The following is a 19781-nucleotide window of genomic DNA, read 5'->3' as shown; positions in this document are numbered from 1 at the left end:
ACTTCTGTTCCCTCTGTCTGGGCCTTTCCTCTGTCTGGGCCTTTCCTCTGTCTGGGCCTTTCCTCTGTCTGGGCCTTTCCTCTGTCTGGGCCTTTCCTCTGTCTGGGCCTTTCCTCTGTCTGGGCCTTTCCTCTGTCTGGGCCTTTCCTCTGTCTGGGCCTTTCCTCTGTCTGGGCTTGAGAGGTATCCATCTTCTCCAGGCAGAACCCAGTCCCATGGTCCATTATTACAGGGACTGACCAACCACAATAGGCCACTGTTGTCCCACAAGGTCTGAAGTGCAGAGTGTGAAGTTCAGTGACCAATGATGGGCTTTTATGCCAGGTGACAGTGCGGAAATTAGCAGGATGATATTGACTTGATCTCATCTGCTTCACACACTTTATCAATGTGATAATGTCAATGTGCCAGATGGGCACTGGAAGTCATACTGTGGAGGGTCCCTGGTCCGCTTCCTATGTTGGGAAGACAGGGACGGAACCCACTTTGTTGCATAACATTTTTTGTTTCTCACTTGCCACTATTGTTGTCTTTGGAAAGACAAAGCCTTTCAGATTTATGATGATGAGTATAACATTTAAATGATCTATATTTCCTCGTTAAAAAGCATAGAACCGACTCTTTCAGACATTTTAGAGGATTTGTCAAATGTAAACGATCTAGCTATAACTGCTCAACGAAAACAGCTAGATATGTTTATGCTACTACCTTAAAAACAAGAAAGTTGATTATCTGATATATAACGTTATGCCGATCAGGCGAGGCATTTATAGGCAGGGTGGTCTCTAAGTGGATTAGCAAACAAACATACGGCCACCCCTCGTCCATCCAAAATGTTGGAGGGGCCGCACATTTAAATAACCTCCAATTAATGACCTTGTTTCATTGTTTACTCAGTAATCACAGCTGAATAAACTCAAACATCAATTAAAAATGCAAATGGCTGAAGAAAGGGACAAAAATAGAGAGAGAATGTGAGAAAAGAGGAGAGAAAGACTGGTCTTTAGGTAATAACGTACTAATGACCTGGTTGTTTTTAACAATTGTTCCTATATTTGTTACATTTGTTGTTTGTGAACAGGTTGTTTGTTTCGCCATGTTTGGAGTTCTGCATCCTAATGAGTAATATATTTATTTTAGCACAAAACGTAGGGATATAAGAAATTCTAACTCACTATATGTAGTGAGATCAAATGAGCTTCTTCAACAAATAAAAATACTGAGAAAGAAATGAGACACAAGAGCACCAGTAGAAGTACTTCAGAAATGTTGCCTCAAGTCCTTAAATATATCCAGTTAGTCATGCTCTTGTGACTCTCGCTCAAAATCCCAGTTCACTTGCTCTAGTAGTGTATAGATGATCCCATGGCCAAAAAGAATTTCTCCTTTGAAGAGGCTCAGATTTGGCCTTGAAAGAGTCAAGGGGCTTTTGCCCATTGGTGGGAAAATGCTGATTAATTGTGTCATAGCCCTGTGAGAAAGTACGCCCAGCGCAAAGCACTAATTATGGGCCCTGCACTGACCAAGAAAAAAAAGGGGCAAAACTCCCAACAAAGGCTCATCTCATATCTCAAGACAATGAGGGAGCAAGAGAATAGGAGAAAGAGGAAGTTAATGAGGTGTGTCACCTGGCAGCTGCTGATGGTGGGAGAGGAAGAAGGGGGAGTATTGGGGGGGGGAGGTATTCAGGACTATGGAAGTCCTTCTGGAGGTCCCTTTTTTCCTCAGCGAGGGGTACCCAGCAGGTTGTGTGTGCCAAGGATGTGAAGAGATATGCATGAAGGGACACAATCTGGAGAGCACCTAAAAAAGAATCAAAATACCAGTAAAAAAATCCCTGTAAGTAACAAAACATCTAGGATCAATAGGCAATCAGGCGTATATGTCTGTATTTTATCAAAATAAAAAAACATGTCATCCATTAAATTAACAATATTGTACATGTACTGTATAACATCTGACACCAAACTACTATAAATAGAATAATATTTTTCTAACTAACCACTTAGTATGGGTCAACGGCTAAAGCAACAGTGCTTCATACCCATCCAAATATCTATTATTAAAAGAAAACTGAGACGGTTTTTAGCAGAATAATTGTATATAAGCAGATTTATAATCCTGTAAAAACACTGCTCAGCTGTAGGTCCAAAGACAAACAATAAAAACATTGAGTATCACAAAATGTTCCCCTTGTGGAATGTTTAGTCATAATAGAAGACCAGTCAAGTACGGTTTAATATTTAGCTAGAGTAAGAAAGACTGCAGTACGATGTCTCAATGGTAAATTACGTGACATAGATCTACAGTAAATGGCTATAGTAGAGCCTGGTGACCATTTTGCTTTTGTCTTTGTTTTTCCCTAACCTGAGGGTAAGTTAAGTAGTATTTGAGAGACGACGGTTGTTCTATGTCTCAAATAGTGTGTTGACAGGGCTTCTTATTAAGCTTGTGCTTGTTGTGCTTAAAATTCTGAGGAAGACTTTGGTTGTTCCAATGACATTTGTTGGACTTATGTGGCACCAGAAATAGAGCACGTTTTCTCTAGACAGTGACAGAGGCCGTTGTAATACCTTTCTTAATATGTTTTTATATGTTGATGGATGATGTTATGAGAAACATTGAGTTCATAAATAATTTATTTGACATTTTGTCACTAAGTAAAAGAAAATCTGATAATAGGACTATTTTGCCCCTACGACATTTAAAGTTTCAGCTCCCTGCAGAAAAGATTTGGAACGAGGATTTTGTGTTTCATTTCAAAGTTATTGGTTCAGTTCCAAGTCTATCCTCCAGTGATCAAAGGTTAACTCAAAGAAAGGCTTGGCAGGAGGTTTATGCAAAATGTCTTTGGTTCATTCCAAAAGGTTCTATACATTTGTTACCATTGGTGCTCGTTTAGAGCTCGTTTTGCCCCTTAACCTCTATTTCTTTGGATGACATCTCTCTTCTTTCTCTTCCATAATATACTGAACAAAAATATAAACACAACAAGTGTTGATCCCATGTTTCATTAGCTGAAATAAAAGATTCCAGAAATGTTCCTTATGCAAAAAACAAACATATTTATCTCCTATTTTGTGCACAAATGTGTTTATATCTCTGTTAGTGAGCATTTCTGCTTTGCCAAGATAATCCATCCACCAGACAGATGTGGAATATCAAGAAGCTGATTACACAGCATGCTCATTACACAGGTGCACTTTGTGCAGGCCACTCGAAAATGTGCAGTTTTATCACACAACACAACGCCACAGAGTTTTGAGGGAGTGTGCAATTGGCATGCTGACTGCAGGAATGTCCACCAGAACTATTGCCAGAGAATTTAATGTTAATTTCTCTACAATAAGCCGCCTCTGTCATTTTAGAGAATTTGTCAATACGTCCAACTGGCCTCACAACCACAGACCACGTGTAACCCGCCAGCCCAGGACTTCCACATCCGGTTTCTTCACCTGCGGGATCATCTGAGACCAGTCACCTGGACAGCTGATGAAACTGTGGGTTTGAACAACCGACAAATTTCTGCACAAACTGTCAGAAACCATCTCAGGGAAGCTCATCTGCGTGTCCGTCATCCTCACCGGGGTCTTGACCTGACTGCAGTTCGGAGTCGTAACCGACTTCAGTGGGCAGATGCTCACCTTTGATGACCACCGCTGGAGAAGTGTGCTCTTCACAGATTAATCCTAGTTTCAACTGTACCAGGCAGATGGCAGACAGTGTGTATGGCGTCGTGTGTGCGAGTGGTTTGCTGATGTCAACATTGTGAGCCTAGTGCCCCATGGTGGTGGTGGGGTTAGGGTATGGGCAGGCATAAGCTACGGACAAAGAACACAAATGCATTTTATCGATGGCAATTTGAATGCATAGAGATACCGTGACGAGATCCTGACGCCATTGTCGTGCCATTTATGCGCTGCCGTCACCTCATGTTTCAGCATGATAATGCACGACTCCATGTCGCACGGATTTGTGCACAATTCCTGTAAACTGAAAATACTCCAGTTCTTGGACTGCCTACTCACCAGACATGTGACCCATTGAGCTTGTTTGGGATGCTCTGTTCCAGTTTCCTCTAATATCCAGCAATTTCGCACAGCCATTGAAGAGGAGTGCGACAACATTCCACAGGCCACAATCAACAGCCTGATCAACTCTATGTGAAGGAGATATGTTGCGCTGCATGAGGTAAATGGTGGTCACACCAGATACGGACTGGTTTTATGATCCACGCCACTCCATTGTTTTAAAGGTATCTGTGAACAACAGATGCATATCTGTATTTCCAGTCATGTGAAAACCATAGATAAGGGCCTAATGAATGTGTTTATATTGACTGATTTCCTTATATGAACTGTAATTCAGTCAAATCTTTGAAATTGTTGCATTTATATTTTTTGTTAAATGTAGATTGTTGAGGGACATTATTAATATGCATATAATTATGTTATTATTACTACCCTGTAAGTCATTTGCACAGGCACAATATTTGAACTTTGATATACTAAATTGACAAATCACCAGACCTGGTCATGAACCTGTTAAGGGATTCCGTATGGTACGAGTACCATACATGAAATAAAAGGTGCTATGAGACACCGCAAAGCATGACTGAGCATCCCTAAAAAACATACACGCGTGAATGGAACACTAGTTTCTTTGAGTTCTGTTTTGGAGAATCTTCATGTCACATACAAAACAGTACTTTTAAAAGCAGACAGAGTATGAAACATGTATAAGACTTCTAAATCCAATGAAGGAATAGAGTCTTCATCTGGTGTAGCTAGGTGGCTAGCCTACTGGGTGTCTGATAACATCAGTAGGAACTTAAACAAAATACCTTTTTTGTTCAAAACTGCCATTTTTCAGTCTGACGGTTCCTGTAAACACCATTCCAGCGCACAACATTATAAGACATGCTTTTCCACATTCCTTCACCCTGTTTTTAAGGAGGAAAAATGTCTCAAACCTTTGTGCCAAAAAGAGGCTTACAACATTTTGTATAAAAGTATTATCATTTGTATTAAAGTAACACAATGTTCAGTCATAGAATGTTCACAGCAGAGAGCTCGCTGCTATTCTCTCAACATTCCTTGTCTTTCAACTGTTATGGACTCATGGCAAAATGTCCTCTTTCTAGATTTAGTTGTGCCAGTAAGGAGTCCATCAGTGCACTGGCTACACCAAAATGCTAAAATATCTCTCCATATTTCCACAATTTCAATGACACCAAACTCCCTTTATCCTGGTTTTCAGCCTTGACTTTGATGTCCACATAACATTCCAAGCAATTTATCTCTGATTTTATAAGTTTAGGACATCCCAGTTATGATTGCAATTTGCGTAATGTGAAAGGTTATGCGGGCACTGTCTGCCAACCCACATCTTAACTCAGATGTTAGATTAACAAAAATCTATATTTGTATCATGTGGACCAACAAAAAACAATAATAATACTTTTGTTCCTTGTAGATAAAATTGCCTTACAGTCAGTACATGCAGTATTCCTAAAACATCAATTCTATCCAAATATTAAAGAGGTGATGAGAGGTAACTACTAACACCTAAGATCTGTTGGAGAACGTCTTAGCATGGACCAGCTAATGTACCGTCAAAGTTCACGGTTAGGTTATAGTAAACTTGTCAGCCATTAAAACACATTTCCAATCCTTAGATTAGCTCTTCCAATGATTCCGCAATGCAACCTTTCTCAACATAGAAATCTACTGCTGTTACAAGAAGCCTTCACACTTTAAGGTTTGTATATGAAAATGCATACCTTGGCAGTATGCAGAGAAGGGAATGTACTCAATGTCTGACCAATTGATAGCTACCACATTAGTCTAAAGTTCTATGGGAAAGTAGTTACCCAGTGAATGTATATAACCCCAATGTCTAGGAGAGAAAAGGCACGTGTACAGTATTTGCCCCACAACTATAAACACATAGAATACCTTTTTTAAATATAGTCCTCATTTTATTAACAGAGGCCAAATAAATTCATCACATTGTATTTACAAAGAAAGGCAATAAATATCTTATAATAGTCATAAAATTATTTTTGCATACATTTTAAAAATTCATAAATGTGTCATGTTGTTAGTAGCATCTCATACAAAACCTGTCAGGTGGTAGACAAATATATAGGCTACTACAGCTGTACCCAGGAATAGAGGCTGAACTTTGTCGTCACTGGCAAATGGTCAACATTGTTCTGTAGGGATCACAACTCCTCTGGTTGCCAGGTCTAGTGATGGCCGCAACCTGTTCCCCGGATCCAAAATAAGCACATTTCTCGTTATATGGTTTTCAGGGTTTTAAGAGTTAGGTCTTACAATACGGAGATAGTGGGTGGGTAGGATGAATATATACCTTTCCTAGTACGCATTATAACAATTCAGTGCTCTCGACAATATAACCGGCTTGATTGAACACAATGTTAGAGATGAAGAGTTTTTGGGATGTCTCTTTGAACATGGGTGCTTGGGTGCACCATGGACAACCAGTGATACAATCCACCTTTTGGTTGTAGGCCTATGAAAAGCAGGGTAAATTGGTGGATGCAGATGGTAATAATACCAGATAGCTTGCTCTGTGTCAAAATATATGTATATAAGATAACCTCACATACTTGTACGGCAATGTTTGAGAAGCTGTCCAGTATTCATTAGTCTTTTTCAACCATTCTACCACACTAAGGAAAGTAAGGCAAGAGGTGGGATATTACATTTCCCATTTTAACAGCGTCAGTGTTTCTGTCTCAGTTCACTTCTGAGCCACATCAACTCAAGTTAAACAAAACGTACAACCCCGTCTGTCTGATGTCTGGCTAGTCAAAGCATGTTGTGTTCAGCTGAAACATAGGTTGCACACCAACATGTCAAAGAAATCGCACAGTGCACAACGTGTTCAGCGCATTCCATCCAGAGTAGGCCACGAGTCAGAAGGTATCAACAGAGGGGGAGTTGAGGGAGAGAGAGGGGGCACTGTCAGATGTTGCACTCAAAGCTACGCAGTTATCTAGGTAAACTGTTTCACCTGCCATTGTCGCCTCTCTCCATTTCGTCTCCATGGCGTCCCGATTCCAGTGGAAAATATGGGATCCATGTTGTCTGGGGTAACACAAACAAAACTGACAGGTATTCCAATCAAATCTAGTGGATGATTTGTATAGCATTTATAAACTCATGCTGTCAGAAGGATGCCTTCAGTTTGCAATTCAAAGGAGCAGAAGATGGTGGCAAAAAGGGTCCTTTGTCGTCCTTAGTTTATCCAGTATAAATAAAATAACAGACACGTTATAACAATTACCCAGAAACATCCAACAGTTGGGAGATGTTCAATGTTCCTGAAATATAAAAATAAAACCTCTGAATTTTTATTTATTTTTTGTCGTCGTTCTTTTTACATAAGTCTTTAAGGGGTTTTAAGGCAACAAGCTTTACATGGCCTTTGAAACAACAGTGCGTGTGCTGTCCATTGGACAATCAGTTTGTTTTGGGGTTGTGTTTTAGGCGACGTGCCCTTCGTGTCCGCTTAGTTACTGTAGTGAAACGAAACTCTTCTAGTGGGTCCACCTTACCCTTTGGGTGGCGTTTCATGAAATGCACTTCCTGTTGTGTTTGTGTGGTCCGCGATCCTTTTTTGGGCCTCCCCTTCCTGTTGAAGCCCAGGTACCAGCCTTTGTACTTGGCTGACACAAGAGCTGTGTAGTTGTTCTCCAAGAATTCTTCCACAAAGACGCACTCCTGGTTCCTTCCATTGAGCTGCAAAGAAAACAACATGTTAAGACACTTAGCACCTGGTTTCTAACACTCTGAAACAATGACTTCCTCCTTCCACGGCGGCAAAACATCAAGCGAAATCTACTTTACCTACTGCCAAAGAACATTGCTGTATGTCATAGAAGCCAGAAAGAGATGGAACAACTCCAGTTGCATTTGTGGTATAGCTCTTTTAAGGACACAGAAACGCTACTAGACATTTCACACCTTGAATTTGTAAGTTTAAGCTATGTGAGTGTTTAAAAAGAATAATACTTGTTTTGTGATGTACACTCCCCGATGTATGTATTTAGACAGGGAAGCAAGACTCAATCAGATCAAGCATTAACCGGCGTTAACCGACACCCCGCATAGCTGTTTTGGCTGTGTCTGAGGTGTAACTGTTTTGGCTGTGTCTGAGGTGTAGCTGTTTTGGCTGTGTCTGAGGTGTAACTGTTTTGGCTGTGTCTGAGGTGTAACTGTTTTGGAGCTGTCAAATCTGGGAGCAGCTGCTCTTGATCATCGTCATGGAGCCACACCAGTCCCACATGCTAGAAGTTCAGAACGAAAAAGTGTAGGCTATATAGAAATAATGACGCTCAATTTGAAAATCATTCGACAAAATAATTAGGATTTCCATCAGCTTAATGGAGGTGTAGATCACATGTCACAATCCTGTGTTCTAACTTGTGCGTGAGATTTCTCTTAAAGAAATACTTCGGGATTTTGGTCAGATGAACTCGTGGATACCATTTTTATGAAATTAGAGGTAGTTTCGCGAGCCAATGCTAACTAGCGTTAGCGAAATGACTGGAAGTCCATAGACTATCAGCCATTGCTCTAACACTAGTTAGAGGTAGTTTCGCAAGCCGATGCTAACTTCCTTCACATTGGACACAGAGACATAAAAATGGTATCCACAAGTTCATCTGACTCTGGGGAAGTAAAGTGCCTCATTTCCAAAATCCTGACGTATCCCTTTAATACAACTCCGTGCAGCCAATGGTAATGTCCGCTTAAGGTATAATGCCAGGAGCCACTTGTGGATTTGGCAGTTCTAAAGCAGTTTGACCTCCGACACCGCCAAAACCACCACGATGCAGATGTTGGGTAAAGCGGATCTGATTTAATAGATTCCTAAAAGTTTTAAGTTTTATATCAGGGTATTTATATACATATCTGATTTACCATTTAGAAATAAAAGCACTTTATATATCTAGACCCCCCATTTTAAGATGTATTTTGTATTAAGTATTTTGACAAGATTCACTTATAATGTATTAATGTAGTCAAAAGTTTAGTATTTGGTCCCATATTCAATGACTACATTATGCTTATGACTCTACAAACTTGTTGGATGCATTTGCAGCTTGTTTTGGTGTTTCAGATGATCTTTTACCCAATAGGAACTGAATGGTGAATAATGTATCATTTTGGAGTCGCTTTTACAGTGAATAAGAATAGAATGTGTTTCTGAACACTTCTACAATCATGTGGATGCTCCGCCTTATCTCAGTTCACTGGTCACGATGGCAACACCCATCCGTAGCACGCGCTCCAGCAGGTGTATCTCACTGATCATCCCTAAAGCCAACACCTCATTTGGCCGCCTTTCGTTCCAGTACTCTGCTGCCTGTGACTGGAACGAACTGCAAAAATCGCTGAAGTTGGAGACTTTTATCTCCCTCACCAACTTCAAACATCAGCTATCCGAGCAGCTAACCGATCGCTGCAGCTGTACATTGTCTATTGGTAAATAGCCCACCCATTTTCACCTACCTCATTCCCATACTGTTTTTATACTGTCTTTTATTTATTTACTTTTCTGCTCTTTTGCACACCAATATCTCTACCTGTACATGACCATCTGATCATTTATCACTCCAGTGTTAATCTGCAAAATTGTATTATTCGCCTACCTCCTCATGCCTTTTGCACACATTGTATATAGACTGCCCATTTTTTTTCTACTGTGTTATTAACTTGTTAATTGTTTACTCCATGTGTAACTCTGTGTTGTCTGTTCACAATGCTATGCTTTATTTTGGCCAGGTCGCAGTTGCAAATGAGAACTTGTTCTCAACTAGCCTACCTGGTTAAATAAAGGTGAAATAAAAATAAAAAATAAAATAAAATGAATGAATCATGAATAATGATGAGTGAGAAAGTTACAGATGAACAAAGATCATACCACCCCAAAAATGCTAACCTCCTGTTATTGGTAATGGTGAGAGGTTAGTGTGTCTTGAGGGTATGATTTTTATGCCTCTGTCATTCATCATTATTCAGGATTCATTCAGGATTATCCATAATCATGGTAGCATCCACATTAATGTAGAGTTTTTCAGAAACATCTTTTGTTCTTATTTACAATAAAATTACTCCAAAATGACACAAAACATTATTCACCATTCAGGTACTATTGGGCAAAATATAATCCGAAACTGAAACAAACTGCAAATGCATCCAACGAGTTTGTAAAGTCACAAGCCTGAAGTAAACATTGTGTGCTAGGAATATGGGACCAAATACGAAACTTGTGACTACTTCAATACACTATAAGTTAATTTGTCCAAATACTTATGAACAAAAACCTTTTCAAACGGGGGGACTCGATGTATAAAGTGATTTAAATTCTAAATGGTAAAACAGAAAAGTATGACAATGCCCTCAAATAAAAGGTGACATTCAGTAATGTCCCCACATATAACACATTTGATCTCAAATCCAAAATGCTGTAGTGTCGGGCCAAATGTATAATTCTAGCTTCACTGTCCAAACAAATACAGAGGGGAGTGTACATGCTGCTATTTTACATGGCGCCACCTGGTGAACAAGAGGTATAATTGCAATGGCTTTCCTCCTGTGTGGGCATTAGACTTCCAAAGCACTGTGATCATTGTGAGGATTGCAGTCTATTAATTGACCGATGAAGTGTCGAAAGAAAGGCACAGGTTACTTATCAAAGGGTTTTTATTCAGGGGTACACTGAGTGAGCACTCTCCGTTATGACTTGTATGTTACGCAAGTGAACATACAGGTAACTGCCAAAATAAAGGAAACACCAACATAAAATGTCTTAATAGAGCATTGGGCCACCACAAGCCAGAACAGCTTCAGTACACCTGGGCATAGATTATACAAGTGTCTGGAACTCTATTGGAGGGATGTGACACTATTCTTCCACAATAAATTCCATAATTTGGTGTGTTGTTGATGGTGGTGGACAACGCTGTCTCAGGCGCCGCTCCAGAATCTCCCGTTAGTGTTCAATTGGGTTGAGATCTGGTGACTGACACGGCCATGGTTTACATTATTATCATGCTCATCAAATCATTCAGTGACCACTCGTCCCCTGTGGATTGGGGCATTGTCATCCTTTGGGGGCATAGCCATGGTAACCAAAATAATGGCATGCCCAGCATTTTTATACATGACCCGAAACATGATGGAATGTTAATTGCTTCGTTAACTCAGGAAGCACCTGCTTTCAACATTCTTTATATCCCTCATTTACTCAAGTGTTTCCATTATTTGGGCAGTTATCTGTAGATTCTTCATACATTGATGTATATTATTAGGAATGTCTGCATGTTGCTAAAAAGGGAACTTAAGCACACATAAAACCATGTTTCTATGCGTAGGCATAGTAATGTTCACACTGGGGTGTCTCTTTAGGTGTTCTCTGTTATTATACCTAGAAAACACAAGAGAATAGAAAAGGCCCAATTGGGTTAGATTTTCCTCGTTCTCTGGCAAGAGAGTGACAACCAAGGATGTGCTTACCTTTCCAACTATTTTGCCATTCTTGTTCATACAGATGTAATGCCCACTCTCCTCCCCTTTTATTCGAATATGGCTCCCAAAGGTTTCCGTCTCGACAATAAGAAGAGCTAGACGGCGAGAGAGAAACAAAACGTGATAATTATTTTCAAACACTTACATGCATTGAGTTGATACAGTCCATAAACAGTTTTAACCAGTAAAACATTTGTTTGGTAATTTACTATAAACCCCAGAGAGGTAGACACCAACATCAGTATCATCTTCCTGCAGTGATAAAGTTTACACAACAACATATGTGCCAAAACAAAATGGTGACATTTGAAATGATCCATTCTAAACAAGCACACCAGTGGCTTCTTTTGCTCTGTCACAACCTTAACCCCTGTGGGGTCAGCTTTGTTTCTGTTCGCTCCTCGCGGGCAAGAGATCTGCCAAACATTTTGGAGGGGTTACGCTCCCTCATGATTAGGTTTCAGGTTCTCTTTAGTCTGTGCTCACTCAATCAAAAAGTTAAAGATGATCCATCTGTTTAACACACTGGTCTATTCAGTGGCACTCAAGGGAACAGAGGCACGAGGGGGGGGGGGGGGAGCCAGGAGGTGTGGGGAGGGGCATCTCCAAAATTGTCCCTTTAAACAATCTTGGATGGGAAGGGGAGTGGGAAACTCGTCTGAGAACTGACGTGGAGAGAGAGAGGGAAGAAGACATCCCCCTCTCTCGACCAGGGAGAAAAGTGGATAAAATGACAGTGGTGAGACTCTGAAATCACAGAAGGCCTGGTTTGAGAAATACAATGGAGCTCCTGAGAGGAGTTGGAGAAGCTGGGACAGAGAGTGCCACAAGTCCCCACTTAGCTGCCCCTCTTCCACCCCTTGCATACTACAAAGGTAAAAAGCAAGCTGTACTGTGACAGCCTGGCTTGAAGTGGTTTTAGTGTAGTGTTTCTCACTGTAGCCAAGCTATAGAAGCCCCACAGCATTTTCAGTGCTGGCTCTCAAACGACTGTGCCGAGGGCGGACTTGTGCGAGTGCAACTGGAAACTACAGGTGCAACAACTGCCTTTAAAAATCATTTACCAGCACCGACATGGATTTTTACACATTTTTACAAATACCTATGCATTTAGATATAGATATAAGATGCTATCCTAGTAGGACAAATGGTGACATCAATTATGTGGGATTGCATGTGACACATTATATATACCACATTTCTTGAAGGCAAGCACTCCTGCCTGAGGAGAATTATAACTCCCTCTTATCCGCGTGTATATGTGGGGTAGCTGACCTTGCTGTCGCTGCGGCTCCATTTCTCAGCCGTGCTTTCTGACCCTCCATTGTGCGGTTACTGTTATGACTGAGTGAGGATTAGTGCAGAGATGAGAGAAGAGTGTCTTCCCAAGCCTCCTGTTAAATCAATGTCAGGGAGTTCACAGGTGCCAGGTACTGGGGCTGAGGGGGCAGGGTTGGCAAGTCTTCATGGGAAACATTGAATCTGCTTCCACTCAAGCTCTAACAAGCAACGAGAGGAAACCTCGCCTCAGCATATCTGTGACTGAACACAGTCGACACAACAGTGAGGTCGACTCGGGCCGGCAACATTACCGCCGACTGACTGTTTGTTGGCAAATCATACATGTGAGTGCAAACAGGCAAGCACTCCCATACAAACGCACCTAGACCACCGTCCAACTTTGAATAGAATATGTGCCATGCCCACAGTTACTGTAGAAACTGTAGTGAATGTAGAAACTGATAGACCCTCTGTAGACCTGGAAACAACTATGCCAGGCATCACGCAGAATTACTTCCCATGACAACAATCAGCTGTATTCCCACCTCAGTATGGTCACTGAACAGAACAGTGGAAGGAACACAGCTGAGATGCAATGAATAAAGACAATATATACATCTAGCCACGCTTTATCTGTGGCAGACATGCTTATAGCCTCAAATTCCCACACTATTCATCATTGTAATGGCTTAACCAAGCAATCAGTAAGTAGCAGAGTTAGGGTCAAAGTTCACAAGTTAGAAATGTAACTCCAACTCTGACCAGTAGCGGTCCAAAATAGGTCCAATGAATCCTGGTTCACATGGGATAATTCCCACAGTAAAGACCATTGATGAGGGGAACTGGCTCACGTGTCTGTAAGTGAAGTGCACAGGAATTCTCCCGTACCGTACTTGCCCCCATCGTCTCCGTTGGCGTTGACCTTCTTGCCCAGGATCTGGACGTGCTTGCCCGTGGTGCGGCTGTACAATTGGTAGATGCGGATCTGCTTCCGGCTCAGGTCGTCTGGGTTCCGCGTGTGGTTCTCGATATAGATCCTAAAATCAGCTGAGCTCTGTTGTGATTCCTGGAGGAGAAAGACATGACACAGGTGTTCATGGAGCAGCTTTTACTCGGTACTCTGTCATGAAGCTCTGCTTGGATGTTGTAAGCTGATCTAACTGTGCGGCATTGAGAACACATTCAAAGAAGCAGAAGAGAACAAAAGTGCAACATGGTACGTGCTTCATTATTATTGCATGTCTTTGTATTGAGGCGGCTATTTACTATTTGCCTGGGGCCATATTGAGAAACCAGTATTCCATTTCCACAAGCAAGCAAGCCACTAGCAATTATACACCTGAAGCATCCAGACCTGTTCCACTATCATCAAAAATATATCTGCCCTAGGGCCCAGTAAGGCCTATAAATCACAGTGGAGACGTGGATGTGATGGCAAGAGGCAGCTCTTACCATAAAACACACTAGGAAGGAGCATCTCGTAACATAAACTCCCCTATTCAAATACTTCACGCCGTTAGAATGAATGCAAAGGTCTGTTCTGCACTTACAAGTTGCCTAAGGGCCTACTTTTTTTATTTAAATAGCTGACTTCGACAACACATCCAAATACATGCAGCCTGAGCGCCCTGTCACCCAACCCCATATGTGGATGGGAAGGAAAATGTACACTTTCAAAACCCCTGAAATCTCAATTCACGCCAAGATCCTGTTCCCCAGCTGTATCATGTGGTAATTACATAGTAATGGCCTTTTATGTAGCTTCTCTCAGGTGGCTAATTATATACACATTACATTCTCCAACTCCTTGTTATTTTAACCTCAGCAAATGAATGACATTTAGTGAATGAGTGGGGAATAATGCTCAGGGTAGAACAAATCTTTAATACAAAAGGGGAAAACAAACCACTGATCTGAATACAAATCTCAGTTGTTCGAAGCCACGTTATGGCTGTTCTCAGAAACAAATTGGTGTCAGCAAACATTAAAGGTACTAGATAACACAGTTAGTTTTGGAAATACTATCGCAGGTATATTAATCAAAATATGAAACAATTGTATATCACTTTTTAATATTCAACTAAAAGAAAGTAATTTGCCTCAAGAAAACATGCATCTTAATCAATAAGCAAATCTTATTTAAATATATTTATCAAACTTCCTTTGAATTGAGTCAATGTTTAGAGGGAAGGAACATTAACAGTTATTATGATACACCTCATAAGTTCATATAATAGAGCATCCGATAGAGCCTCTACAACACTCAAAGAAGCATTCAAAACCAATAGAGCATTCAATAGAGCCTCTACAACACTAAAAGAGCATTTAAAACCAATAGAGCATCTAAACAACACTAAAAGAGCATTCAAAATCAATAGAGCATCCAATAGAGCCTCTACAACACCAAAAGCCCCCCCCCACTCCAAAAGCTAACCACCAAGCCAGCATGTACTAAAACATTTTTTGGGGGGGATAACTACTGCTGAGGGATTTGTGCCAAATCTCTCCATCTCTAAACAAACATAAAGGTTTGTTTTGTAGACAGTTGCATTTCACATCGAAGAAAAAAGGCAAGCCTCTGCAGAGGGCTGAGGTTAATGCAATCGACAACATTTTTTATCGAGCCGTCTCCCTTTTCAAAGACGGCCCGAAAATGGATATGGTTGAAACTTCAAAAGTCTGGCACCATCTTCACTGGGAAGCTTAGCCCCCTTGCATCTCAGATACGCTTTACTATCTGCATAACACAGTCTACCTGCCATCAAGGTTGTGCTACATAATTGTATTGGTCTATCTAGAGGGTTTTGTCTTTAGCGAAGCCTCTATGAGACTTCCTTCTGGCCTACATCTTAATTACAGAAGTAATTAGTCATACAAAGCAAGAACTATATCAGAATTTAAACACTAGTATTGTATTACTATCTAGGACAGGGGCGAAATCAGACAGTAACACTAGCATTGTTTGTCCCAATTCCTTTGGAACAATCAGAGCACAAACCCTCACATTACCCAGTTGTGTCTCGTTTTTTATTGGTGTCTTTGTAAAATGTCCCCTTTTAATTATGAAATGGGAATGCCAGGTTTTGTAATCATGATCCCATGACACATTTATTAAGGAACATCTCTGACAGAGATGTGGTGTCTCTGACAGAGATGTGGTGTCTCTGACAGAGATGTGGTGTCTCTGACAGAGATGTGGTGTCTCTGACAGAGATGTGGTGTCTCTGACAGAGATGTGGTGTCTCTGACAGAGATGTGGTGTCTCTGACAGAGATGTGGTGTCTCTGACAGAGATGTGGTGTCTCTGACAGAGATGTGGTGTCTCTGACAGAGATGTGGTGTCTCTGACAGAGATGTGAAATCCAAGAGGTAAAAGGGGGGATTCTACTCTCTGTCTTCGTCTATATTGCTGCCTCATTGGATGGATTGGCCCCTCCATAAATAATTAGGTTGGCATGAGTGTTCTGTTTTTTTTTAATCCAAAGTATTTTTTAAGAAGCTAGATTTCATGACATCTTATCACGTCAATCAGAGGGCAAAGGATTGGGTGCATTGTATATAATTACTTAGCCCTGTATAAATAGAAGCAATATTTTTTTTAATTTTCACATATGCTTTAAATTGGAGACAGGGTGAAAAAGGTGAAACAATTATATTAGTTCTCTGTAAGCCTGGAGAGGTTTGATTGGCATCACCTCGGTATATGATACTGACTAGACTATAAAACTACCCCAACAACAGAGGCATGGAAGCAGGATGTGGGTTAACTGCTGCCTCTCACTGTATCCAGCAATATAACATGGTGGTTTCCTAACTACCCTTTATATCTGACATGAATTTAACCCAAATACATAATGTCAAATGTCTAGATGTTTTACATTCATGTTCATACGTCACATGTCATGAACAAACAATAACCAATAGCCTACAACCATGCCCAAAACGGAAATACATGAATTGTTAATATTAAGCTACAGTTAAGAAATTGAATCTAACACCGTGCAGAATGTTACTTTACATAATAATACATCATGTTCATTTTGACTTGAGTATTGCATGAAAGGTAGGCTACAGACAACCAATTTAACAAATCAATCGCATGCCAAAAAGGCGCGCGATTCGTGGAGTTTATATTATTACCGAATAGATCCACGACACTGAAAATTATCAAAATCGCAAATGATCCTGATCTAAATGTCTTTAAATTTCTTCAGGCTACATGTCAGTTTTTTCCATGCCTCAACGCTGGTTGCCTGGCTCAATGGTGCGCTGTGCGCTTATCTGATGCACTCGAGGACTCCTCGTTCATTAGAGTAAGGTGCGCAGTAGTGTCGTTTCTTCTACATTACAAACCTATTTCCCTACCATACATGTCATGTTTAAACAATGGTAGAGTTACTATGCTTGTATTTTTATGAAATGAACAATACAACTTTAATTAGGGAATTGTGTTAATCTTATGTATTTAAAGTCATTTTGAAAAGTAATAAGACAAAGCTGAGAAAAAGAACCAGCGCGCCTAACCACAGTATTTTCCAGTTTGCAAGTATCCAATTATATGATAACGATTTGTTCATAATAAATCCAGAATGGGTGCCGCAAAATCACACACACACACACACACACTGTCCAAAAACTGAACAATCGAATCAACCTACCTGGAGCTGGAAATAGAGGACCAGAAAATGTAAACACCTGGAGAGAGAAGGGGAGGAGGGGGTTACTCACAAGCAATCACATTAAATATAAACACTATAGCCTAAATGGATGACAAGGGTCGTAAACTAGCTTTTAGCGACTTCTATTGGTAAGAATGTACGTGTTTTGAAAAACGAAAGGAATAGAAAGATGGAATCCTTACAGGTATATGAACCTCGAAGGCAGAAGAGACATCTTGACTTGCTGAAATACACCTGTTTCCACAGTTTTAAAGCCCCGAGAGAAGTAGAGGATAGACCCGCCAGCGTCCTTAAACTACGCGAACAATTCCGGAGGTGCCTTTGAATCCCAGTGTAATGATAAACAACTGGAGTGCAACAATGTCACTGAATGCAACATTAGGTGCTTCCTTGTAAAAAAAAATGATCCAGGGGAAAAATATAGCCTATTGTTTCCTGTCCCCCTCCAAATCTCCTCGCTCCGCTCTCACGGGCTGTGTAGACAGTGGTATCTTGCTGGGCGCCGAAATATTCAATTTGCAACCATTGCTTAGTATATTTTCCCTTGTTTAAAAATCCATTGCGCGCACCCTCTTTGTTCCCAAAGGTGCTGCTCCAAAGATCAGATGTATTTCAATTCCGTGCGTACCTGGGGATATCTACACTTTGCATGGATCATGTTCATCTTCCGACTCCACATTGGAAAAAGGGCAAAAGGGGACAAGTGCGTAAAATTGAATAGGAAAATGTAAATTTAAAAAAAGTTATGGCGTATACCTCACGTTGTGATAAAACTTCAGTGATATCCAGAGAGTATAAATATTACATCTGAATCAAACCCAGCGGAAGACCTTCGTAGCAGGGGCGATGGTGTAATGCCTGTCAGTAGAGGGTCTGCGGCTAAGGATTTGGCCACAGTGAGGTTTTTTTGTTGGTGGGTGGAAACTTGTCAGCGGTGTGCACCTGATAGGGTAATTTTTGAGAGACCATCAGTTTGGAGAATGTTTTCCTCTAGTCATAAATGATGGTGCTTGGGAAGGAGTTGGTAGGCTACAAGGAGGGACTCACAAATTGATGACTTATATATATATATATATGCCATTTAGCAGACGCTTTTATCCAAAGCGACTTACAGTCATGTGTGCATACATTCTGTTTTCAACCCTTTAGAAAGTTCTGTTTATCCATTTCATTTGGAGCAATTCGATAAGGGATATTTCCTTAAATGCAAGTTTAGGCCTATTTCAAGTTCACAAAAAACAGCCTGGGCTACTTTACATTTTAGTCATTTAGCAGACGCTCTTATCCAGCGCGATTTAGGTACCTTGCTCATGGGCACATCGAGAGATTTTTCACCTAGTCGGTTCAGTGATTCGAACCAGCGACCTTTTGGTTACTGGCCCAATTCAATCGCTAGCCTAACTGTCACCCCTACTTGGGAGAATAGACCTGGATTTAAAAAATATTAAAAATTAATCACATTTTTTTATGATTCATAAATCCGTTTTTCCCACGATATTATTTTCCAATATTATTAATGGCGTAACCATCACTAATTAGTTCATTATATTGATTGATATTAAATATATATCTGCCGATGTTTTGTTGTATTACCTTTGTCTAGAGATGAGAAAGAGTGTTTGAGTCGTATTTTCAGAACACAATTACACTTTTCGGCTTCCCTTGTTTTGTGGTTATATTGGAGGCCACGTCGTTTGTGGATTGGGCTTAGCTCTCCCAGACAGCATTGAAATGCAGGTTGTTGTGGAACTCGATTTTTCAATAATGTGCTATAATTTATCCTGCATTTAAATGAAAGAGAGGTGTGAATGTGTTTACGAGGCCCTCTGAACTCGCAGTGGAATGACCCCACATCCCTCCCGCCACTTAGGACCATTGTGTGATTCTCATTTATTGTCCTATTACAACGGGAACTACAGCATTCCATCCTCATTGCGTTTAAAATTTCCCCATAGAGTTAGGGCTATCAATTGAAACTATAGTGGATTGCACTTTGAATAGCTTGTAAGAACAAGGGTGACTGTGTGAATCAGTATAATTCCAAAATAGGCTATTACAACAAAAGGTATGCAATTCTGTACCTATGTACAATGCATGTGTACTATCAGATTTCAAACTCCAGTAATAAACGATATCCTCCAATGACGGAATTCAAAAACCCCCTAATTGCACAAAATATAATACTTTATTATAGGAACCGTGAAATAAACACACAATGTGTGCACATGATGATTAGATTGACCTGGGGCATCCATTT

General features: G+C 40.6%; 1 protein-coding gene across 2 annotated transcripts; it reads right to left on the bottom strand.

Annotated features, from left to right (window-relative positions):
- Positions 1-5973: 5973 nt before the first annotated feature.
- On the bottom strand, positions 5974-18389 carry fgf24 (fibroblast growth factor 24). Of its 2 annotated transcripts, none has more exons than XM_046296607.1 (5): positions 17707-18389; positions 17504-17540; positions 13734-13911; positions 11553-11659; positions 5974-7769 (listed from the first exon to the last, which is right to left on the bottom strand). In XM_046296607.1, exons 1-5 carry the CDS (start codon positions 17736-17738, stop codon positions 7491-7493), a joined length of 633 nt encoding a protein of 210 aa, XP_046152563.1. In that variant the 5' UTR covers positions 17739-18389; the 3' UTR covers positions 5974-7490. The 2 variants fall into 2 exon arrangements, with proteins under 2 accessions (XP_046152563.1, XP_046152564.1); XM_046296608.1 differs by lacking the exon at positions 5974-7769 and adding an exon at positions 11134-11463.
- Between the last annotated feature and the right edge of the window lie 1392 nt (positions 18390-19781).

This window comes from Oncorhynchus gorbuscha, linkage group LG13, assembly GCF_021184085.1.
Source record: "Oncorhynchus gorbuscha isolate QuinsamMale2020 ecotype Even-year linkage group LG13, OgorEven_v1.0, whole genome shotgun sequence".
Taxonomy (NCBI): Eukaryota; Metazoa; Chordata; class Actinopteri; order Salmoniformes; family Salmonidae; genus Oncorhynchus; species Oncorhynchus gorbuscha.
The sequence above is the reverse complement of the archived record's forward strand: the minus strand, read 5'-3'. Positions and strand labels throughout refer to the sequence as shown.

Excerpts from the sequence above, each read along its gene's own strand:
- fgf24 (XM_046296607.1), bottom strand. The coding sequence starts at position 17,738 with ATGTCTCTTCTGCCTTCGAGGTTCATATACCT. Across the intron at positions 11,660-13,733 it reads AGACGATGGGGGCAAGTACG|CTCTTCTTATTGTCGAGACG; the intron begins GTACGGGAGAAT and ends CTCGCCGTCTAG. Across the intron at positions 7,770-11,552 it reads ATGGCAAAATAGTTGGAAAG|CTCAATGGAAGGAACCAGGA; the intron begins GTAAGCACATCC and ends TTTTCTTTGCAG.